The following is a 17,969-nucleotide window of genomic DNA, read 5'->3' as shown; positions in this document are numbered from 1 at the left end:
GGGGCGGGGCAGCTCATGGCGGCGCCGGGCTGGCGGCACCCTCGGGCCCGGCTGGCCGCGGCTCTGCGCAGCCTGCGAGCGGCGCGGCAGCACCGGGCGCGGGAGCCGCCCCGCGCGGAGCCGGTCCAGGCGGCCCTCTACGTGCACGTGAGTGCGGGCCGGGCCACGTGCGCGCGACCCCCTTGCGCGCGCCCCGGGCCGGATCCTGTGCGGGCGCGCGTGCCCGTGCAGCCTGTGCCCGTGTGGGCGCCCCTGGCCGGTGCCCCGTAGGAGCGGGGGGCTCCCTGCGGCCTTGTGCGCGGCGGGCTGCGTGCGGACGGGAGCTGAGGCCCAGGGCGGGGGCGAGGGATGGCCCCTCTGAATGCGGCCGATCACCCTGGGGAAGGGCTGGGCGCCCCAGCCCGCGTCCTGGGATCCCACCCTGCTCGGTGTCGTTTGGCCTCCTGGGCCGGAGTCCGGGCGCGCCGCTGGGTCACCCGAGCCCCGTGCAGCCGGCGAGGCGGGCTGCGCCGCCTCGGCCGCCCTCGCGTTCTGGAAGGTGGAGGAGGAGCGCGTGAGGGCGCCCGGGCACCCCACAAGCCCCCGGGGGGCCGGCTGTAGGGCAGCGGCAGGGGTCGTGCCCAGCTCAGGTGTCCGTGTGCTAACGTCGGTCAAGTTGGGGCGCTAGAATAGCAGGTGCAGGCTCAGCTAGCCGCCCCCCTGCAAGCCGAGATCCTGGGGCAGCTGCCCAGGTGGCTAGACCAAGCCGCCCCTGCCTACACCCTCACCTGGCTATTTTTAGGTGCTAGCTGGAGGTCCGCTAACCCGAGCTGGGAATTACACCTCCCGGTTGCAATGTAGACGTATCTTGAGTCAGGACAAGGCTTTGGCCTGTGTGAACCTCTGGGTCTGAACTTCTGTACTAAATGTAAAAAGAAAAGGAGGACTTGTGGCACCTTAGAGACTAACCAATTTATTTGAGCATGAGCTTTCGTGAGCGACAGCTCACTTCATCGGATGCTGTAGCTCACGAAAGCTCATGCTCAAATAAATTGGTTAGTCTCTAAGGTGCCACAAGTACTCCTTTTCTTTTTGCAAAGACAGACTAACACGGCTGTTACTCTGAAACCTGTACTAAATGTAAGATGGTGCCATCTTTACTGGGAAGGTAACTTCCCCTGGATTTGAGTGAAGTCTCCAATATAATCTATGGCCTAGATCCAATAGCTGGCAGTCAAAGCTAGACAAATTCAGACTAGAAATAAGGCAGTGAGGGTAGTTAACCGTTGGAACAATGTACCACACGTGGTTTCTCCATCACTGGATACTTTTAAATCAAGATGGGGTGTTTTTCCAGAAGTTCTCCTCTCGCTCCCGGTGGGGCCTGATCTTGGCTGGTCCCTGGGCACTACCATAATACAGTAGAACCTCAGAGTTATGAACACCAGAATTATGACCCCAGTAGGGTTGCCAGGCATCCAATTTTCGACGGGAACACCCGGTCAAAAAGGGACCCTGGTGGCTCCGGTCAGCACTGCTGATCAGGCCATTAAAAGTCCGGTCAGTGGCACAGCAGGGCCAGGCAGGCTCCCTGGCTCCACGCGGCTCCCGGAAGCAGCGGCATGTCCCCCTCCGGCTCCTAGGTGCAGGGGCGGCCCGGGAGCTCCATGTGCTGCCCGAGCACCAACTCCGCAGCTCCCATTAGCTGGGAACCATGGCCACTGGGAGCTGCGGGGGTGGCGCCTGCAGACGGGACATGCTGCCGGAGGGGGGACATGCCGCTGCTTCTGGGAGCCGCCTGAGATAAGCGCTGCTTGGAGCCTGCACCCCGCACCCCCTCCAGCGCCCCATTCTGCTGCCCCAGCCCTGAGCCCCTCCCGCACCCAAAGTCCTTCCCAGAGCCCGCCCCCAACCCCTTGCCCCAGCCCTGAGCCCCCTTCCGCACCCCAACCTCCTGCCCCAGCCCAGTGAAAATGAGCAAGTGAGCAAGGATGGGGGAGAGCGAGTGATGGAGAGAGCAGGGGACGGAGTGAGTGGGAAGGGCCTTGGAGAAGGGGCAGGGACGGAGCCTCAGGGCAGGGGGCAGGGCAAGGGTGTTCGGGTTTTCTGCAGCCAGAAACTTGGCAACCCTCGACCCCAGTCAGCCACACCCCTCATTTGGAACTGGACGTGTGCAATCAGGCAACAGCACAAACAAACAAAAGCCAGCACAGCACAGTGCTGTGTTAAATGTGACCTACTAAAAAAAGAAAGGGAAAGCAGCATTTTTCTTCTGCATAGTGAAGTTTCGAAGCTGTCTGAAGTCAGTGTTCAGCTGTAAGCTTTTGAAAGAACCACCAGAACGTTTTGTTCGGAGTTATGAACAGCCTCCATTCCCGAGGGGTTCGTAACTGTGAGGTTCCACTGTAACCATATTCATAATACAAACAGGAATGAATTAAGGGAAGCCCTGTGACTAGTGTCACGGGAGGTCAGACTAGATGATCACAGTGGTCCCTTCTGGCCTTTGAGTCTACGAATCCTGGTCCCCGTGTCTCTTAGTGGCCGTACTGCCAGAAACGCTGCAGCTACTGCAACTTCAACACGTACATCCCCCGGGGCCTAGACGAGGAGTCCGTGAGGAGCTGTCTCTCTCGGGAAGCCCAGACCCTGATCCGGCTCAGCCAAGTCCAGAGGTGGGTCCTTCAGCAGGAAAGGAGAGAGAGTGGCGGTTGTGGGAAGGGGAGGTAATGTGGTTCTTTGTGGCTTTACAACAGCAGCCAGGGAAAGCGGCATGTGGGAGGCAGAGGTGGTTAAATCCGCCCTGCTGTATTCCACAAAGGCTGTGCTGACCTTTAGCTTTGCACCCGACCCAGAGCGGCTGGGGGGCTGGGCGTGGCTTCTTTGACACTGTTCCCCTTTCCTGCTGGGGCAGGAGCTGAAGCTGGGGCTTTGCGGTAAGGGTCTATTGAGGTCCGAGGGAGGGGACGTCCTGCCTGAAAGCAGGTGTCCCCTGGGGCATGGGAGGAGGATTCCTCCGAGGCAGTGAGTCTGGAGGTAGCCTGCACAGCAGCCCATTCACCCTGTGAGACTCCAGGCCTCTCTCCCCTCCGCTCGGCAGGATCAGCTCGGTGTTCTTCGGCGGGGGCACCCCAAGCCTGGCCAGCCCGCTCACCATCGCTGCTGTCCTGGAGACCGTCTCCCGCTGCGCCCACTTGGCGGCGGACGCCGAGGTCACTCTGGAAGCCAATCCCACCTCAGCAAGTGCCTCGCGGCTGGCGGGATTCCGGGCGTCGGGAGTCAATCGCCTCTCCATCGGCATCCAGGTGAGAAAGCAGGAGATTTACCCTTCTTATCCTCAGGCACACACACACACCCCCCGTCCCCATGCTCTTCTCTCAGGGACACTCTCTCTACCTTCTCCCACAGGGTCCTGCTCTATCTCGCTCCCTCCTTCACTCTCTTTCTCCCTCTCGCTGTCTCCTCACGTGCCCTTCTCATCCCTCTCTGGGGCTTCCCCGTGCTCCCTCCCCCAAAACCTCTCTAAAGCAGCCTAAAGCACCTCTCCGCTGATCATTCTTGTTCTCTGCAGTCCCTGGATGATGCAGAGCTGAGGCTCCTTGGGAGGAACCACACGGCTGATGAGGCTCTGGGGACCTTGGAAGAGGCAAAGAAGCTGTTTCCCGGCCGCACATCCGTTGACCTCATCTTTGGCCTCCCCGGCCAGAGTGTTTCCTCATGGGCCAGGGGGTTAGAAGAGCTGCTTCAGCTGTGTGATGACCACGTGTCTCTGTATCAGCTGACGCTGGAGAGGGGCACCTCCCTCTTCAAGCAGGTCCAGCGGGGCTCTCTGCCCGTGCCCAAGCAGGAGGTGGTGGCAGAGATGTATGAATCTGCCCAGGAGATGCTGCGGGACGTGGGATTCCGGCAGTATGAGGTCTCCAATTTTGCCAGGAATGTGAGTCCCTCCCCTTGGCCTGTCCCTTTTGCAGTGTGTCCCAGATCTAAGCGGGGGGAGAATAAACCCAAATAATTCAGAATACAACTGGTGAGAGGATCTGAGCTCCCCAAGCAGGGGACGTGTTCCGGGGCGAGATGTGGGGGAGCAGATGCAGGCCCAGGGGAACTCTCTCTGGATGTTGGGAGTGGGGACGAGCACTGAGCATGCCCTCTGCTAGCAATGCTTGCTGAGATTCCCTCTCAGCAGGGAGCTGGGGTGGGCAAGGAAGCTGGACTGTCTTTTCAGCCCAGGAGAGAGATGGGAAGCCCAGCACTGAAAGAGGAAGCCCTGCTTACTCTGCACACTGTGAGAAAGATAAACCCAGAACCCCACATGATGGGCCTGATCCTGCTAGGTGCTGAGCGCCTACCAGACCCGTTGAGTCCAATAGGGAGTCACCATGCCAGAAGCCTTGAGCATCTTGCAGGAATGGGTCCAAAGAGATTTGATTCCTTTTCCTGGCTTATGGTGTGTCATTTTCTCCTGCAGGGGGCGCTCAGTACCCACAACCTGTCCTATTGGCAAGGCAGCCAGTACATAGGGGTCGGGCCAGGTGAGTTCCCTGGGAAAGTAAGAGGCACACGGGATCTTACCAGATGGGGCTGTGTATAGAGCTACAAAGCAGCCTCTCCGCTGGGGTCCAGTTGACCTCTACAAGGAGCTGCTGTGAGGAAGCTCATCCTCCCAGGGCACTGTTGCAGGGCCCTGAGCGATGACTGACCCTTGCAAGGCACCACCTCTCGCCCCCCAATCAACCCCATGGCTCTGACCCAAGGGCCATTGCTGCTCTGGGGGTGATGAACTCCAGGAGGGAAGGGATGCTGCAGAAATGCTTGTCATTATCCTAGGAGCTCATGGGAGGTTTGTGCCGCGAGCACATGGCGAGAGCCTTCGGGAAGCCAGAATACAGACCCTGGAGCCGGACAGCTGGATGAAGGAGGTGCTTGCCTGCGGACACGGGACCCGGAAACAGACTGTGCTGAGCCAGCTGGAGGTGTGAGTATTGGGGCAGGGCCAACAGTCGGCTCACCCCAGGTGGTGTCTGACTCCTCCTCCTCCTCCTCCTCCTCAGCGTCTTGGTGCATGTGGCCTTTCCTGCAAGCTACTGAGATAAAATAACCTGGGTGCGGGTCACTTGCCAGGACTGTGTGGCTATATCTCACCATCACTTCCCTGCCTTTTCAGGGCCTCGAGCATTGATGCCCCTTGGTCCTGCCCTTACTCTGCCTGTAGCACATATTGGGTCTCCTATGGACTGTGAGACTTTGGGCTAGTTTTGGTTGTTGGGCTTAGTGTGCGGGGGATGGGGGCTGGTGGTGGCCTGTGACATGCAGGAGGTCAGGCTAGATGATCTGGTGCTCCCTTCTGGCCTTAAACACTATGCTTCTAACCGAGCGGGAGCCCGATCCTGCCATTCTCCTGCAGGCTAAACTATGAAAGACGATGGGAGCTTTGCCAGCAGGGCTGCAGTCTCAGGCCCTTGAAGGAGAACAATGTGGGCAGCCTTTTCCCACTTGCACTCAGGTGCTCCCCTTTGCCTTCCTTGCACCTTCAGCCCCAGATGCAGGACCACCTTCGGGAGCCCCCTGGTGACCCCACAGCCCTCCAGCATCGCTCTTTGTGTTGTAGGTTGGAGGAGGTTTTGGTCCTGGGGCTCCGCATGGACATAGGAATCACACACCAGGTGAGAGCTGGCTCTCGGTTGTAGCAGCCTGTCCTGCGGGGGTTTGAACTCTCAGAGCGTGGCTTTCGCAGCTGGCTCTGGACAGGGCCAGCAAGAGGAACCATTTCCAAGGAGAGCTCTGGTCAAGTGCTGTGTGTGGACTGGCTCGGCAAGGAGTGGTCTGTTCTCTGCTGGGATTCTGAGCAGCTCTGGAACTCTCACAGGGATTCCCTTAGTCTGAATTGCCAAGATGTCAGCCCCTGGCCCAGTACAGCTGCTATGGATTGAAAGCCCCAAGGGGCAAATGTTTAAAGGTATTTAGGTGCTTAGAGATGCAGATAGGCATTTGAAATCAAAGGGAGTTAGGCACGGGTAGCTTTTGAAAATCCCACTAAGTGCCTAAATGCCTTTGAAAGTTCGGCCCAAGGTCATCAAGTCCAAATGGTGAATTCAGTAATCCCCCAAACCTTTACAGTCAGGATACAGGTCCCAGTCACATGCGGTAGGACAGGATTTGATTGTTTGTGGCACCTTTGATAGTCCAATCTCATGTTTGGCTCACACATTGCTGGGCACAGTATGCAAAGTACAGTAGAAGTTATCAACACCGGAGTTATGAACTGACCAGTCAACCACACACCGCAGTTGGAAACGGAAGTACGCAGTCAGGCAACAGCAGAGACCAAAAACAGCACAGTGCTGTGTTTAAACATAAACGGCTAAAAAAAATAAGGGAAAGCAGAATTTCTCTTCTGGGTAGTGACGTTTCAGAGCTGTCTGAAGTCAATGCTCGGTTGTAAACTTTTGAAAGATCCACCAGAACGTTTTGTTCCGGGTTACGGACATTTCAGAGTTATGAGCAACCTCCATTCCAGAGGGGTTCATGACTCTGAGGTTCGACTGTAAGTGCATTTACCAATACTAGATGCTGACCGTGCGGTGATTGGACGTGGCGGACAGGTTCTCCCACCCTTTAGCCCTGACTTCTAGGGGTGAGAGAGGAGTTCAGTCTCTGTTGGCTAGTCAGGGGTATTACCCACTGGGCCATGCGAACGGCTCCTTGGACTGCATGCCACAGCCAGAGATTTCAAGGGGCTTCTGTTCAACCCCCTTTTTTAATGGGCACCCATAGAAACTGCACCTGCGCTTCTGGCACCCTCAGCTGGAGATGCAAATCTTGTCCGTTAGGCAGCTGAGCACCTGATTTCTCTCTGCGGGATCAGGACTTTCACACTGCCCCCATCACCGCAGTATCAGGCACAGTCAGGGATTGAACCATCTAAATTAAGGGTGCAAAGCCAGGTGAGTGCTATTTTTGCAGGAGCAGTGCAGATGCAGAAAGGCAGGCAGCCCTGAGAAAGGCTAGGCCTCTCCAAGAGGCTCACACCCTTCCCTCTAGAGCTTTGTGTGGAATCTGTTACTAGGCAGGTGAAACTAACCCCACAAAATAAAAGATCAAAGCCCCAGTAAACTCTGTCAAGTCAGTATTTACAAGGAGTCTCTCCCCCATCAGCACTGGCTGCAGTTTGCCACCAGCCTGAGCCTGTGGGACGTGTTTGGAACCTCAGAGGAAGTGAAAGAGCTGGAGGATCAGGGCTTGCTGCTTTTGGACAATAGGTAAGGACTGTGGCGGGGGAAGAGCCCTGTTCTTTGATGGGGGGGATGATCCATGTCCTGCTTTTTTCCCAGGGGGCTCAGGTGCTCTTGGAAAGGTTTGGCAGTGCTGGACTCTCTGCTGCTGACCCTCCTCAACCAGCTCCAGAAGTCCTGGGAAGACAGAACAGCCCATCGGACCTGAAGCTAGACAGTTCTCAACCAGGAAGCAGCAGCCTTTCCCAGCAAACTCCAGCAGTCCTGGATGGACAGGGGACCCGGAGACAGACAGATCTTGCATCCAATCTGGAAAGCATTGCAGCAGGGGAGGCCGATCCTAAGGAACAACTTGGCTCTTGGCTGAAGTCACTTTGGAGCCCTCAGTTTGCAAAATCCAGGACTAGGGCCAAATCCAGGCTTGGAGTAAATCAATGCAATTTGCATTTGCTTATAGCAGAGAGGAAGCTGGTTTGTTTGTTTTTTATGTGCACCATATTTGGTCAGTGGCTACTGCAGAAAATAGGGTAAAAGCATTTTAATTTTAGATTGAATGGAAAGATACATAATAGTGTGGGTTTCAGTGACTTCAGTTCCCTTACTTCAGTGAGGAAAGTCAGTCTCTTCTAACACGGCTGCTACTCTGAAACCAGTCTCTTCTCTGCAGTCAGCATGTGATACAATCTCCCTCCAGCAGATGGAGATAAGGAGTGAAGCGAAAATACTGCAATGTCAAACCCCGAGGAAGGGCGAGCAGGTCATTTCCTCCCCGACGCTTGCAGCGTGCTCTGGACTGAACTCCCCACGGCCAGTGTGGGCGACCGGGACCGGCTAGAGCTACCTCTCACTCTGGCCGAGTTTTCGGAAGCCCTCCATCTCATGCCCACTAATAAAGCATGTGGGTGCAGCTTGCTCCCTGTCCCCCTGGTTTAGCTCTGTAGCACTTTTGACCTTTTACGCTGGTAAGATGGACAGGTGAGCTAAGGGCTCCCTTGCAAAGGCTGCTGGTTATTCTCTTTGCCTTTCCTTGGACTCTGCAGAGTAGCTTGCTGGTCTCAGCAGCTGCCCCTCAGTGCAAAAGCAGGGCACCCCAGGGTTTAACTCTATCTTTCCCTGCCTGTCGTGGATAACGGAACCACAAGCAGAGGCGATGTCACAGAGACACACATCCCCCCACCAGAAAGCTGGGAAGGTGCAGAATATGCAGCCCAGAATAATACATTATTGAGCCCCATTTTCTCCCAGGTGCAGTGGCGCCTGGGGTATCAATTCACTTCTGGAGGGAATTCAGTGCCGCCGGGACAGTGCTGGGGAATGAAGTGCTCTTTGCCCACCGAACGGTTACAGCATAGGCAGGCCAAGGCTCTCCTACCCCACCCCACTAATACGCCATAGCCCTGACTTCGTGCTAAGAGGAGAGTTTGTCTTCAGTGGCCCTCTCAGCCCTTGGCCTCACTGCTGAATGGAACAAAGGTGTAATTGTCTTTAGACGGCAATTCATATGACAGTAGCACCTAAAGGCCCGCATCAGGGTCAAGGCTCTGTTGTGCCAGATGCTGTACATACACATAATAAGAGACAGTGCCTGCCCTGAAGAGCTTACAGTCTAAACAGACCAGACAGACAAAAAGTGGGAGGGGAACCAGAGGTCACACAGCAGGTCAGTGGCAGAGCCAGGAATAGAATCTGAGTCTGCTGAGTCTTAGTCTAGTGCTCTAGTCCAGGCTGCAGGACAGTGTCCAGCCCAGACATCACTTCCCTTTTAAACCAAAGCAAATGCACATATTACTGTACAGAAACTTGTGCTTCATTGTGGTCCTTGCATTCCCCGTGCGGAGGAGACACAGAGGTGAGTGCCACATATCTTGGATCAGATTTAGGCCCATTATATTATGCCTAGCTTTGGTGAAGAGCTGTGCAGCTGTTGAGACATTCCTTCTGGTCTCTGGTGAATGCAAAGTGAGGAGCTCAGGTAAGCTTGCTGATCTACTTGGGTGTTCTGATTGCTACAGTCACAAGTAAGAAGTTTTGTTTTTAATAAACCAGCCTGTAATAGTTTGTCTCTGACTTAGTCTGGTAATTGTAGTTTAGCTGTAAGATCAATATTTGGATCCCGTGATAGATTACTCATGCAGTTTTCAAGACCTGGCGGCAGTTCAAATAGAGAATAATCATTTTAAAATATTAACTTGATTTTATTTGCAATTTGTCATGAACTCCTGGAAGATGAAGAGGTCAACAGAAAAGCATATTACCCTACAGACCAGACCAGACCAAACAAGGGTTCTTTGAGTGCTTTATAATGGAATCAATTCCATACCGGCTGGGCAGCAACTCTGTGGGCAAAAGCACCAGTCTGCAATGAGCAATAGCTCATACATAGTCCTGGATCACAGACCCTGCTTTCGATAGAGAGGATGTGAAAGCTGAGAGGCTCAGGTTAAATGTGATCATTCTGTGCCACCAGAGATGGGTAGAAGGGATCGTCATTTTAACTTCTAATAGCTTATACAGCTTGAATTTAGTGCCCCTTTCATTCTGCAGTGTAGGGCTACAGTCAGCCTTGGGAAGGAGAAGTCCGTGTGTGGCCGTGGAACATTATGAATGACCTTCTGGCCCAAAGACAAGATTGCTACAGTATCAACAATGTTGTGTAGTCAGCGGTTCCAAAATCATATTAAATCCTGGGGCTCTGTCCTAGATCTCTGGTTGCATGAGCTATATTTAGGTTTATTATGGGTGTTATTAAAGATACTAAAGAAATTTAGGTCCAAAGTTTGCCTGACACCTTCATCGTTATAATGGATGGGGAAAATTTCTCTGCATCCATACAAGCTGAGGGCCTGTCCTGTGTCAGGGATTATGAGTAAGCCATGTGCCAGAACAGCTGTAATTATTTTGCATGGCAAATTCTAGGTCTATGTTTCAGATGTTTTTTTGTTTTGCCTTTTCCCATCCTCCACTGCTATTTTTAGCTCATAGTGACTAAGGCTTTGTCTACACGGGACTTCCGTCGGTAAAACTTTTGTCGTTCAGGGCTGTGAAAAAAACACACCCCGAACGACAAAAGTTTTACCGAGGAAAAGCGCCAGTTTGAATAGCGCTTTGTCGGCGGGACAGCTCTCCTGCCGACAAAACTACCGCTGCTCATTGGAGGTGGAAGTTTTTTGTTGGCGGGAGAGCTCTCTCCCGCCGACGAACACCAGCTACACTGCGCGCCTTTTAGCAGCACAGCTGTAGCAGCACTGCTGTGTTGCTAAAAGGTGCGTAGTGTGGACATAGCCTAGAAAGTAAAATTCTGAGTGATCCTGCAGAAATAAGGAATTTATTATTATGTATTTGTTTTTATTATGCAAGTACTTAGAGGCCGTGCCTGGCATCAGAGCCCCAATATGCTAGATGCTGTCTAGACACAGAGTAAGAGATGGACCCTGCCTCGAAGAATTTATAAGCTAAATGGACGTGACAGATAAAGGATGGGAGATAGGAAGTGAATAATTAATAGGAAATTCCACTTGCTGCCATCTGTGGCTTTTGCTGAGGAGTCTCCCGCACATGTGAGTTAGGCAAAGTTAAACTCCCTTCCCCATAAGGCCTAGAGGGGGGCATCGATCTAAATTACGCAACTTTAGCTACGTGAATAACGTAGCTGAAGTCGACGTACTTAGATCTACTTACTGTGGTGTCTTCACTGCGGTAAGTCGATGGCTGACGCTGCCCCGTCGACTCCCCCTGCGCCTCTCACTCCAGTGGAGTACCAGAGTCAACGGGAGAGCGCTCAGCGGTTGATTTATCATGTCTAGAGTAGACGCAATAAATCAACTGCCGCTGGATTGATTGCTGCCTGCCAATCCGGCGGGTAGTGTAGACAAGGGTAGTGTAAGAAATCTGCATGGCCTGTTGGTCTTGTCAGTTGGACTCCCTTTGACTGATTTGGAAACCCAATGCCATTTTTCACATCTGCTGATCAGCTGGTGTATGGCACCTCTGAATGGATTCTGTAGGAGTCAGAAAGGCTTTTTTAAAAGAACAATCAGTTGGCTAGGGATTTTATCGTAAGGCTAGATCAACCCTCACCATGCTGTGGCAGAGAAGTGACTTAGTTAATATTTAGCCCTACAATGGCGGTGGGATCCAGAGAAAATAATGTTCTTCCTGGTGATTTCCAAGGCTGTTGATGTAATTGATTATGCTAATGAACAAATAAGGACATTACCAAAATCAGGCAAGTTCACCTCCCCTCCATTAGGAGGATGGGTGGGAGAAATGGGAACAAAGTTTGCCAAATGCAGCTAGACAAATATTGTGCTTAAATTACACCTCCACCATCCTCTTGAGTTTAATGGGTGTAAATGAGTCCAGATGGGTCCAAAATTGGTAGGGAAAGAAATGTTGAGCCTTTGGAAAGAAACTGTATGCAAAAGAGTACTAAAATCAGTACACAATATTTGAACAGTGTCCCTTTGAGGAAAGCACACTGTATGGATTGCTATTATTGTTTTTGTGAAAATCCATCATAGCCAATATCAATATACTCACATTCAGATCTACTATACTATGGGCACAGAAAATTCCTGTTACCAGTAACTATTCTCATCCACATTCAGGGCCTGATCCAAAGCCCAAAGAAGACAATAGAAAGACTCATCAATGTCAGTGGGTTGTAGATCAGGATTGAAATGGGCAAAAGAGCCCTTTGTTGGCAGACGAGAAACAAAAGCATGCCTTGAGTCTGATGCTGTTCTCACTCATCCCAGTATATACCACTGATTTGGAGTTATTCCTGATTTACACCAGAGTAAGTGAGAGCAGATACTGCGGAAGAATAAACATCTGATGAGAAGGGACATAAATATGAAGACTAAATTCCAGCTCTTAAAAACTTACATTTGGTCTGTGTTAAATTACGGCTGTGAAATATGGACATTCAAACAATCGATAATAAAGAAACTACAGTCCTTCACATTATGGTGTTATAGAATTCTCAGACTATCACAGATAGACTGTAACCAATGAAAAAGTATTGAAGATGACTGGAACTCCGCAAACGCTAGTTAGAGATCTTATTAAAAGAAAGATTTGATTTGCAGGGCATATTTTAAGAGGTTCAAGTGGCCGTGCATGTTTATGGGCACTGGAAGGGAAAGTGGATGGCAGAACATGAGGCAGAAGAAGAAGATTTTGGGTGGTGAGGTGATATCCTGGGTGGATCAAAAGGACTGCTCATCCACAAAGAGGGTAGAAGAGGACCGTACAGAATGGACTACCATTGTTGCAAACCTCCAGTAATGGAGATGGCACAGAAGAAGAAGAAGGTGACATGAGGGCAGACTCAGGCCCATTATTTTTAAAGTCTTTTAACGAAATTCACAATCAAACATGTTTCCAATCATTACAGTTGTTGTTATGGGAGGTGGCATCATCTGCTTGGCAGAGAAGGAAACTGGAAACCAAGAGAGCTGAGTTCTGCTCCAGACATTGTCACTGATGCATTGCTTGACCTTGAGTAAGACACTTAACCATGGTGTGCCTCAGTTTCACCAGCTGTACAATGGGGATAATACCCAAAGTGCTTTGAGATCCCCAACTGACAGGTGCAGTGGAAGCACGTAGCATTAGCACAGTCTCACTAAGGAAGGGGAAATAAGACACCTGAAAGGAATGCAGTGAGGTGATGAGGTGCAAGGGGCCAATTATTCCTCATTGACACCTTGATTGTCATTAATTATTGGCCTAACACGTTGAACTAGTAATTTCACCCACTTCCACTGATTAGAATGAATCCCCACGGGTGTTTCCTGAAGTGCTGAGGAGTTTGCCACCCAGGCGAAATACATGAGGAAGCCTTCCCTGAGTCAGTCTCACTGAGCCTAAGAAGCAATGACTCATGCTAATAGTCTCTGACACGTTCCCCTCATTATCAGCTTGCTGGATGCCATTTGGTCTTTGCTTTAGGCAAAGGGGCCAGTTACCTATGCGCTGCTCTGTGAAGTGGTAAGGAATGCACTCGCGGCTGGCAAGCTTCCATCAGTGCTGATAAGAGCAATCCTTGAATTTGCCCTTCAGTATGTGCTCTGTGTGATTCTGGGAACAACCAAGGTGACGGTAGAGGGTGACGTGTGCCGGAATTAAAGGGTGGGTGCTTTGCTAAAAAGAGTAAAAAAATCTGAGTCCGTCAGCCCCAACTCTTTTCGAGGGAGGGAGCATCAGGGGACATGGTTTCCCAACCCACCGTGCATATCTGGGACTAAGACAACGCCACCCAAACTCATGTCACCCCAGGCCTTCCAACGCTACATAAACCAAGGTGCCTTGAGCTGAAAAGCCTCTAGCCTGAGCCAGTAGGAAGTTTCTAAGGTAAATATAGGAGAACTTGCTTCTGTTTCCCTACTATAAACCTTTGCGTTCCCTTTTTAGCCTAATCCAGGAAATCCCCATTTGGGCTAGTTGCTGAAGATTTGTTACTGGACATTTTTGAAGAGGTAACATGGACTCTTCCTGGGCTGCAGAGAAATAATTCTGCAGTGCTCAGTGCCTTTGACCTGAAGCTCTGGGGGTAGGGAGATGCAAGGCCAGAATTTGCACATATAAGTGGGTGGTAGTGATGGCACTGAGAGGCGTGAATCCCCTGAAGACTTTCCTAGTTTCACTCAAGGGCTGTAACTGGTGCACTACAGCTGTTACCTTAGGAAATTTCGAACTGAGCAGAAAGTAGCATCGGTACCTACTGGAAGGCATACATGCCACATTTGTCCCATCCTTCTCAGATGTAGACCGCTTCACCTGACCAAGCAGATCAGTCACACAAGGTCACACAAAAGGGGGGGGGTGAGAAAGCCTGGATTTGTGCTGGACATGGCCCACCTTGATTACCATGCACATTGTAGGGAGAGTGGTCACTTTGGATGAGCTATTACCAGCAGGAGAGTGAGTTTGTGTGTGTATGGGGGTGGGGGTGGGGGGTGAGAAAATCTGGATTTGTGCTGGAAATGGCCCATCTTGATTATCATGCACATTGTAGAGAGAGTGGTCACTTTGGATGAGCTATTACCAGCAGGGTAGTGAGTTTGTGTGTGTGTTTTTTGGAGGGGGGTGAGGGGGTGAGAGAACCTGGATTTGTGCAGGAAATGGCCCAACTTGATTATCATGCACATTGTGTAGAGAGTTGTCACTTTGGATGGGCTATTACCAGCAGGAGAGTGAGTTTGTGTGTGGGGGGGTGGAGGGTGAGAAAACCTGGATTTGTGCTGGAAATGGCCCAACTTGATGATCACTTTAGATAAGCTATTACCAGCAGGACAGTGGGGTGGGAGGAGGTATTGTTTCATGATCTCTGTGTGTATATAAAGTCTGCTGCAGTTTCCATGGTATGCATCCGATGAAGTGAGCTGTAGCTCACGAAAGCTCATGCTCAAATAAATTGGTTAGTCTCTAAGGTGCCACAAGTACTCCTTTTCTTTTTACAAGGTCCATCACAACCACGCTGTGCTCATCACTGAGCCTAAGCCTCAGCCTGCTCTTTTCCTCCAGGTGTTTGCTCTACATCCGCATGCCCTGTCTGATCACATGGCTGTGCCAGGAGCAAAACAGGGATGGGCCCATGAGCCAGAGGAATGTACTTGCCTGGAGAATCTTTTACGATATCTGTCTGTCATGATGATCCTGAGCAGGGCAGGTGAGAGGATCCTTCTGTCTGACAAGCACATGGTGCATGCTGGGACCTGTAATCACTCTTGGCTGGACCGCTAAATTATAAAGGAGGGTCGATGCCATCTGATTCATTGGTTGGCCCTTGGGCTTCCAGCAAGCTGCCAACGTAGCTCCTCTTTGGGCAGTTTAGGTGCCTTGGGCTGAAAACAAATATCTTTGGAATGAGCAGCAAGCTTCCTGTTGTAACTTGCTTTGGCCATGACCTGGTAGCACAGAAATGCGTGCAAAGGCATTTTGCATTGATCTCTTGGCAGCATTCCCTGCTTTTTGGAAGGTGGAGTAATCCACACCAGCAGCTCTGTTTCATGCAATAAATTGCAAACAAATATTCAGAAGGGGACACTTCCTCCAGTCATCTTCTTGAGCTGTTGTCATGAGGCAGGGTTTTGCACCCACCATTTTGAGAATATCAAGTATCTGGTCTTCTGTTCATGCTCATCAGCCAAGTAGCCAGACAGTGTGCCCATTTGCATCAGAACTGGGAATTCTTTGAGGAGAAGCAGAAGATCCAAATATCCTGAAGGCATTCAGTCTAGGAACGCCTCTTTATTACTCACATCCTCGCAAATGAAATTAACATGGGGTGACAGTGTCAAAACCTGCTGTGGTGAAGACAAGTTTTCCAACAGGAAAGGTTTTATGAACTAAGGCCTGGCTCCTGTGGGTTGCTAAGCAGCTTGTGTTGTTGACTTCAATGGGAATTGGGGAGACTGTAGTGTTCAACACTTTACAGAATTGGGCTTTGTATTCTCCTTTAATTTGTCAGAAATTATGCCTATTGATGGGATGCTCATTGCCAAATTAATTAGTCAGAGAACCCCAGGACACATGATCAATACCTCCCAAAAATTTGCTGTAATCATATTGCTTTATCTTAAATCTGTTGCTCAATGTTGGAAAGCACCACGTTGCAAGACACTGTGATGAGACAAACTAAAGCAGTTATGTTTTTGGTCACCAAATGGTGCTGGAAGTAAGGTATAATGCAAAGCTCTCAAAAACCAAATCTGTGACCCAGGCCTTTAAAATGTACAATGAAGAAGGTGGAAATATTAAAAAGGCACATCAATAAATAGCAGACGAGGAAGCAGGAAAAGAAACAATGTGCCGTTCATTTAATTTGTGTAAAGTTTGATATCACCTTGTGTCAAGGTTCCTTCCCCACTCTGAACTCTAAGGTACAGATGTGGGGAGCTGCATGAAAGACCCCCTAAGCTTATTTTTACCAGCTTAGGTTAAAAACTTCCCCAAGCTACAAACTTTGCCTTGTCCTTGAACCGTATGCTGCCACCACCAAGCGTGTTAAACAAAGAACAGGGAAAGAGCCCACTTGGAGATGTCTTCCCCCAAAATATCCGCCCCCAGCCCTACACCCCCTTTCCTGGGGAAGGCTTGATAAAAATCCTCACCAATTTGTACAGGTGAATACAGACCCAAACCCTTGGATCTTAAGAACAATGAAAAAGCAATCAGGTTCTTAAAAGAAGAATTTTAATTAAAGAAAAGGTAAAAAAATCACCTCTGTAAAATCAGGATGGTAAATACCTTACAGGGTAATCAGATTCAAAATATAGAGAATCCCTCTAGGCAAAACCTTAAGTTATAAAAAGACACAAAAACAGGAATGTACATTCCATCCAGCACAGCTTATTTCACCAGCCATTAAACAAAAGGAAATCTAACGCATTTCTAGCTAGATTCCTTACTAACTAATGGAAGTTCTGAGACTGCATTCCTGATCTGTTCCCAGCAAAAGCATCACAGACAGACGAACCCTTTGTCCTCTCCCCCCCCACCTGATTTGAAAGTATCTTGTCTCCTCATTGGTCATTTTGGTCAGGTGCCAGCAAGGTTATCTTAGCTTCTTAACCCTTTACAGGTGAAAGGGTTTTGCCTCTTGCCAGGAGGGATTTTATAGCACTATATACAGAAAAGTGGTTACCCTTCCCTTTATTTTTATGACACCTTGGTTTGAAAAATCAATATTTGTTATCTCTTAACATAAAGCACTAAGAGCACCTTGTTATCGTGGATTGAGGAGAGGTAAATCTGGAGCTAAAGCATGGCCCAAAATGGATGAAAATAGGCACAAAAGATCTACATCTAATTGTATGGTGAAGAACTATGCTTCTATTAAGAAGAGGTGAGTCAAATCCAGCTCACAGGAATTATGCAATCTGCTCTTCTGATAGCCCTCATCTTTAAATATAGGGTCGGGCCCAGGGAAATTACTGGGCCAAGCATGCAGTGCTTCCATGTGAGCCAGGTGGCACTTTATTATGGAGGGTGCTGTGCATCCCACAGTTCTGGAAGATCTCAGCATGGAATGATCAGTTATGAGCCAAGCAGCACTTTAAAACCAGGGAGAGGACAGGTCCCAGAATACAATGCCCCATCTTTAATGTGGGGGGGAGGGGCAGGCTTTGGGAGGGCAGCCCACAGAAAGGATAAGTCCCAGCATGCATTGCATCGTCTTGAAGAAAGCAAAAAGCATTGCATGTTGGGGATCCAGCCCCATAGCTAAGGGGGGGGACATGAGGTGGACTGCCCCCACCCTGGACATTTTTTTTGTCCCTCCGTCCCATAGAAATAAGATGTGTTGCAGGTTTTTTCTCTAGTTTCTTAGCTTGTCCTCAGATGTGTGATAGTAGGCCTAAGACCACAGAGTAGTAGTCACAGTTCCGATAGCTGAGGTGTGGCATGAGGGGATGCTATTGACTGTGTTTCAGCTAACTGAAGAGTGGTGGCTGCATCATGTTGCTGCTATAAGAAAGGATGTGTGTAACCCTGGTAAGAAAGTGTCTGCAGATAGAGCTTGCCAAGCAGGGACATAGCATTCTGTGCTGGGAGTTCCTGTGACTAGACGTTGGCTTCCTGTTTGAAGGGCAAAGAAGGCGAGAGGGGAGTTCCTTTTGAAATGGGAGCGAGCAGAATGCTCCTTTGGAGCGCACGAGAGAGCGTGGATGGGCTGCCAAGAACTGGAACATTCCTCTGTGGCCCAGAAGAAACCGTGGATGGACTGTCTAGGGGCTGTGGAACTATTGCAGA

General features: G+C 50.5%; 1 protein-coding gene across 1 annotated transcript; it reads left to right on the top strand.

The window, feature by feature from the left end:
* RSAD1 (radical S-adenosyl methionine domain containing 1) lies at positions 1-9,269 on the top strand. Its single transcript, XM_048817966.2, has 9 exons — positions 1-147; positions 2,521-2,654; positions 3,080-3,284; positions 3,551-3,916; positions 4,448-4,511; positions 4,807-4,954; positions 5,588-5,642; positions 7,135-7,238; positions 7,311-9,269. Exons 1-9 carry the CDS (start codon positions 16-18, stop codon positions 7,417-7,419), a joined length of 1,317 nt encoding a protein of 438 aa, XP_048673923.2. The 5' UTR covers positions 1-15; the 3' UTR covers positions 7,420-9,269.
* The last annotated feature ends 8,700 nt before the right edge of the window (positions 9,270-17,969 follow it).

This window comes from Caretta caretta, chromosome 14, assembly GCF_965140235.1.
Source record: "Caretta caretta isolate rCarCar2 chromosome 14, rCarCar1.hap1, whole genome shotgun sequence".
NCBI lineage: Eukaryota > Metazoa > Chordata > Testudines > Cheloniidae > Caretta > Caretta caretta.
Note: the sequence above shows the minus strand (reverse complement) of the source record. Positions and strands in the feature narration are given on the sequence as shown.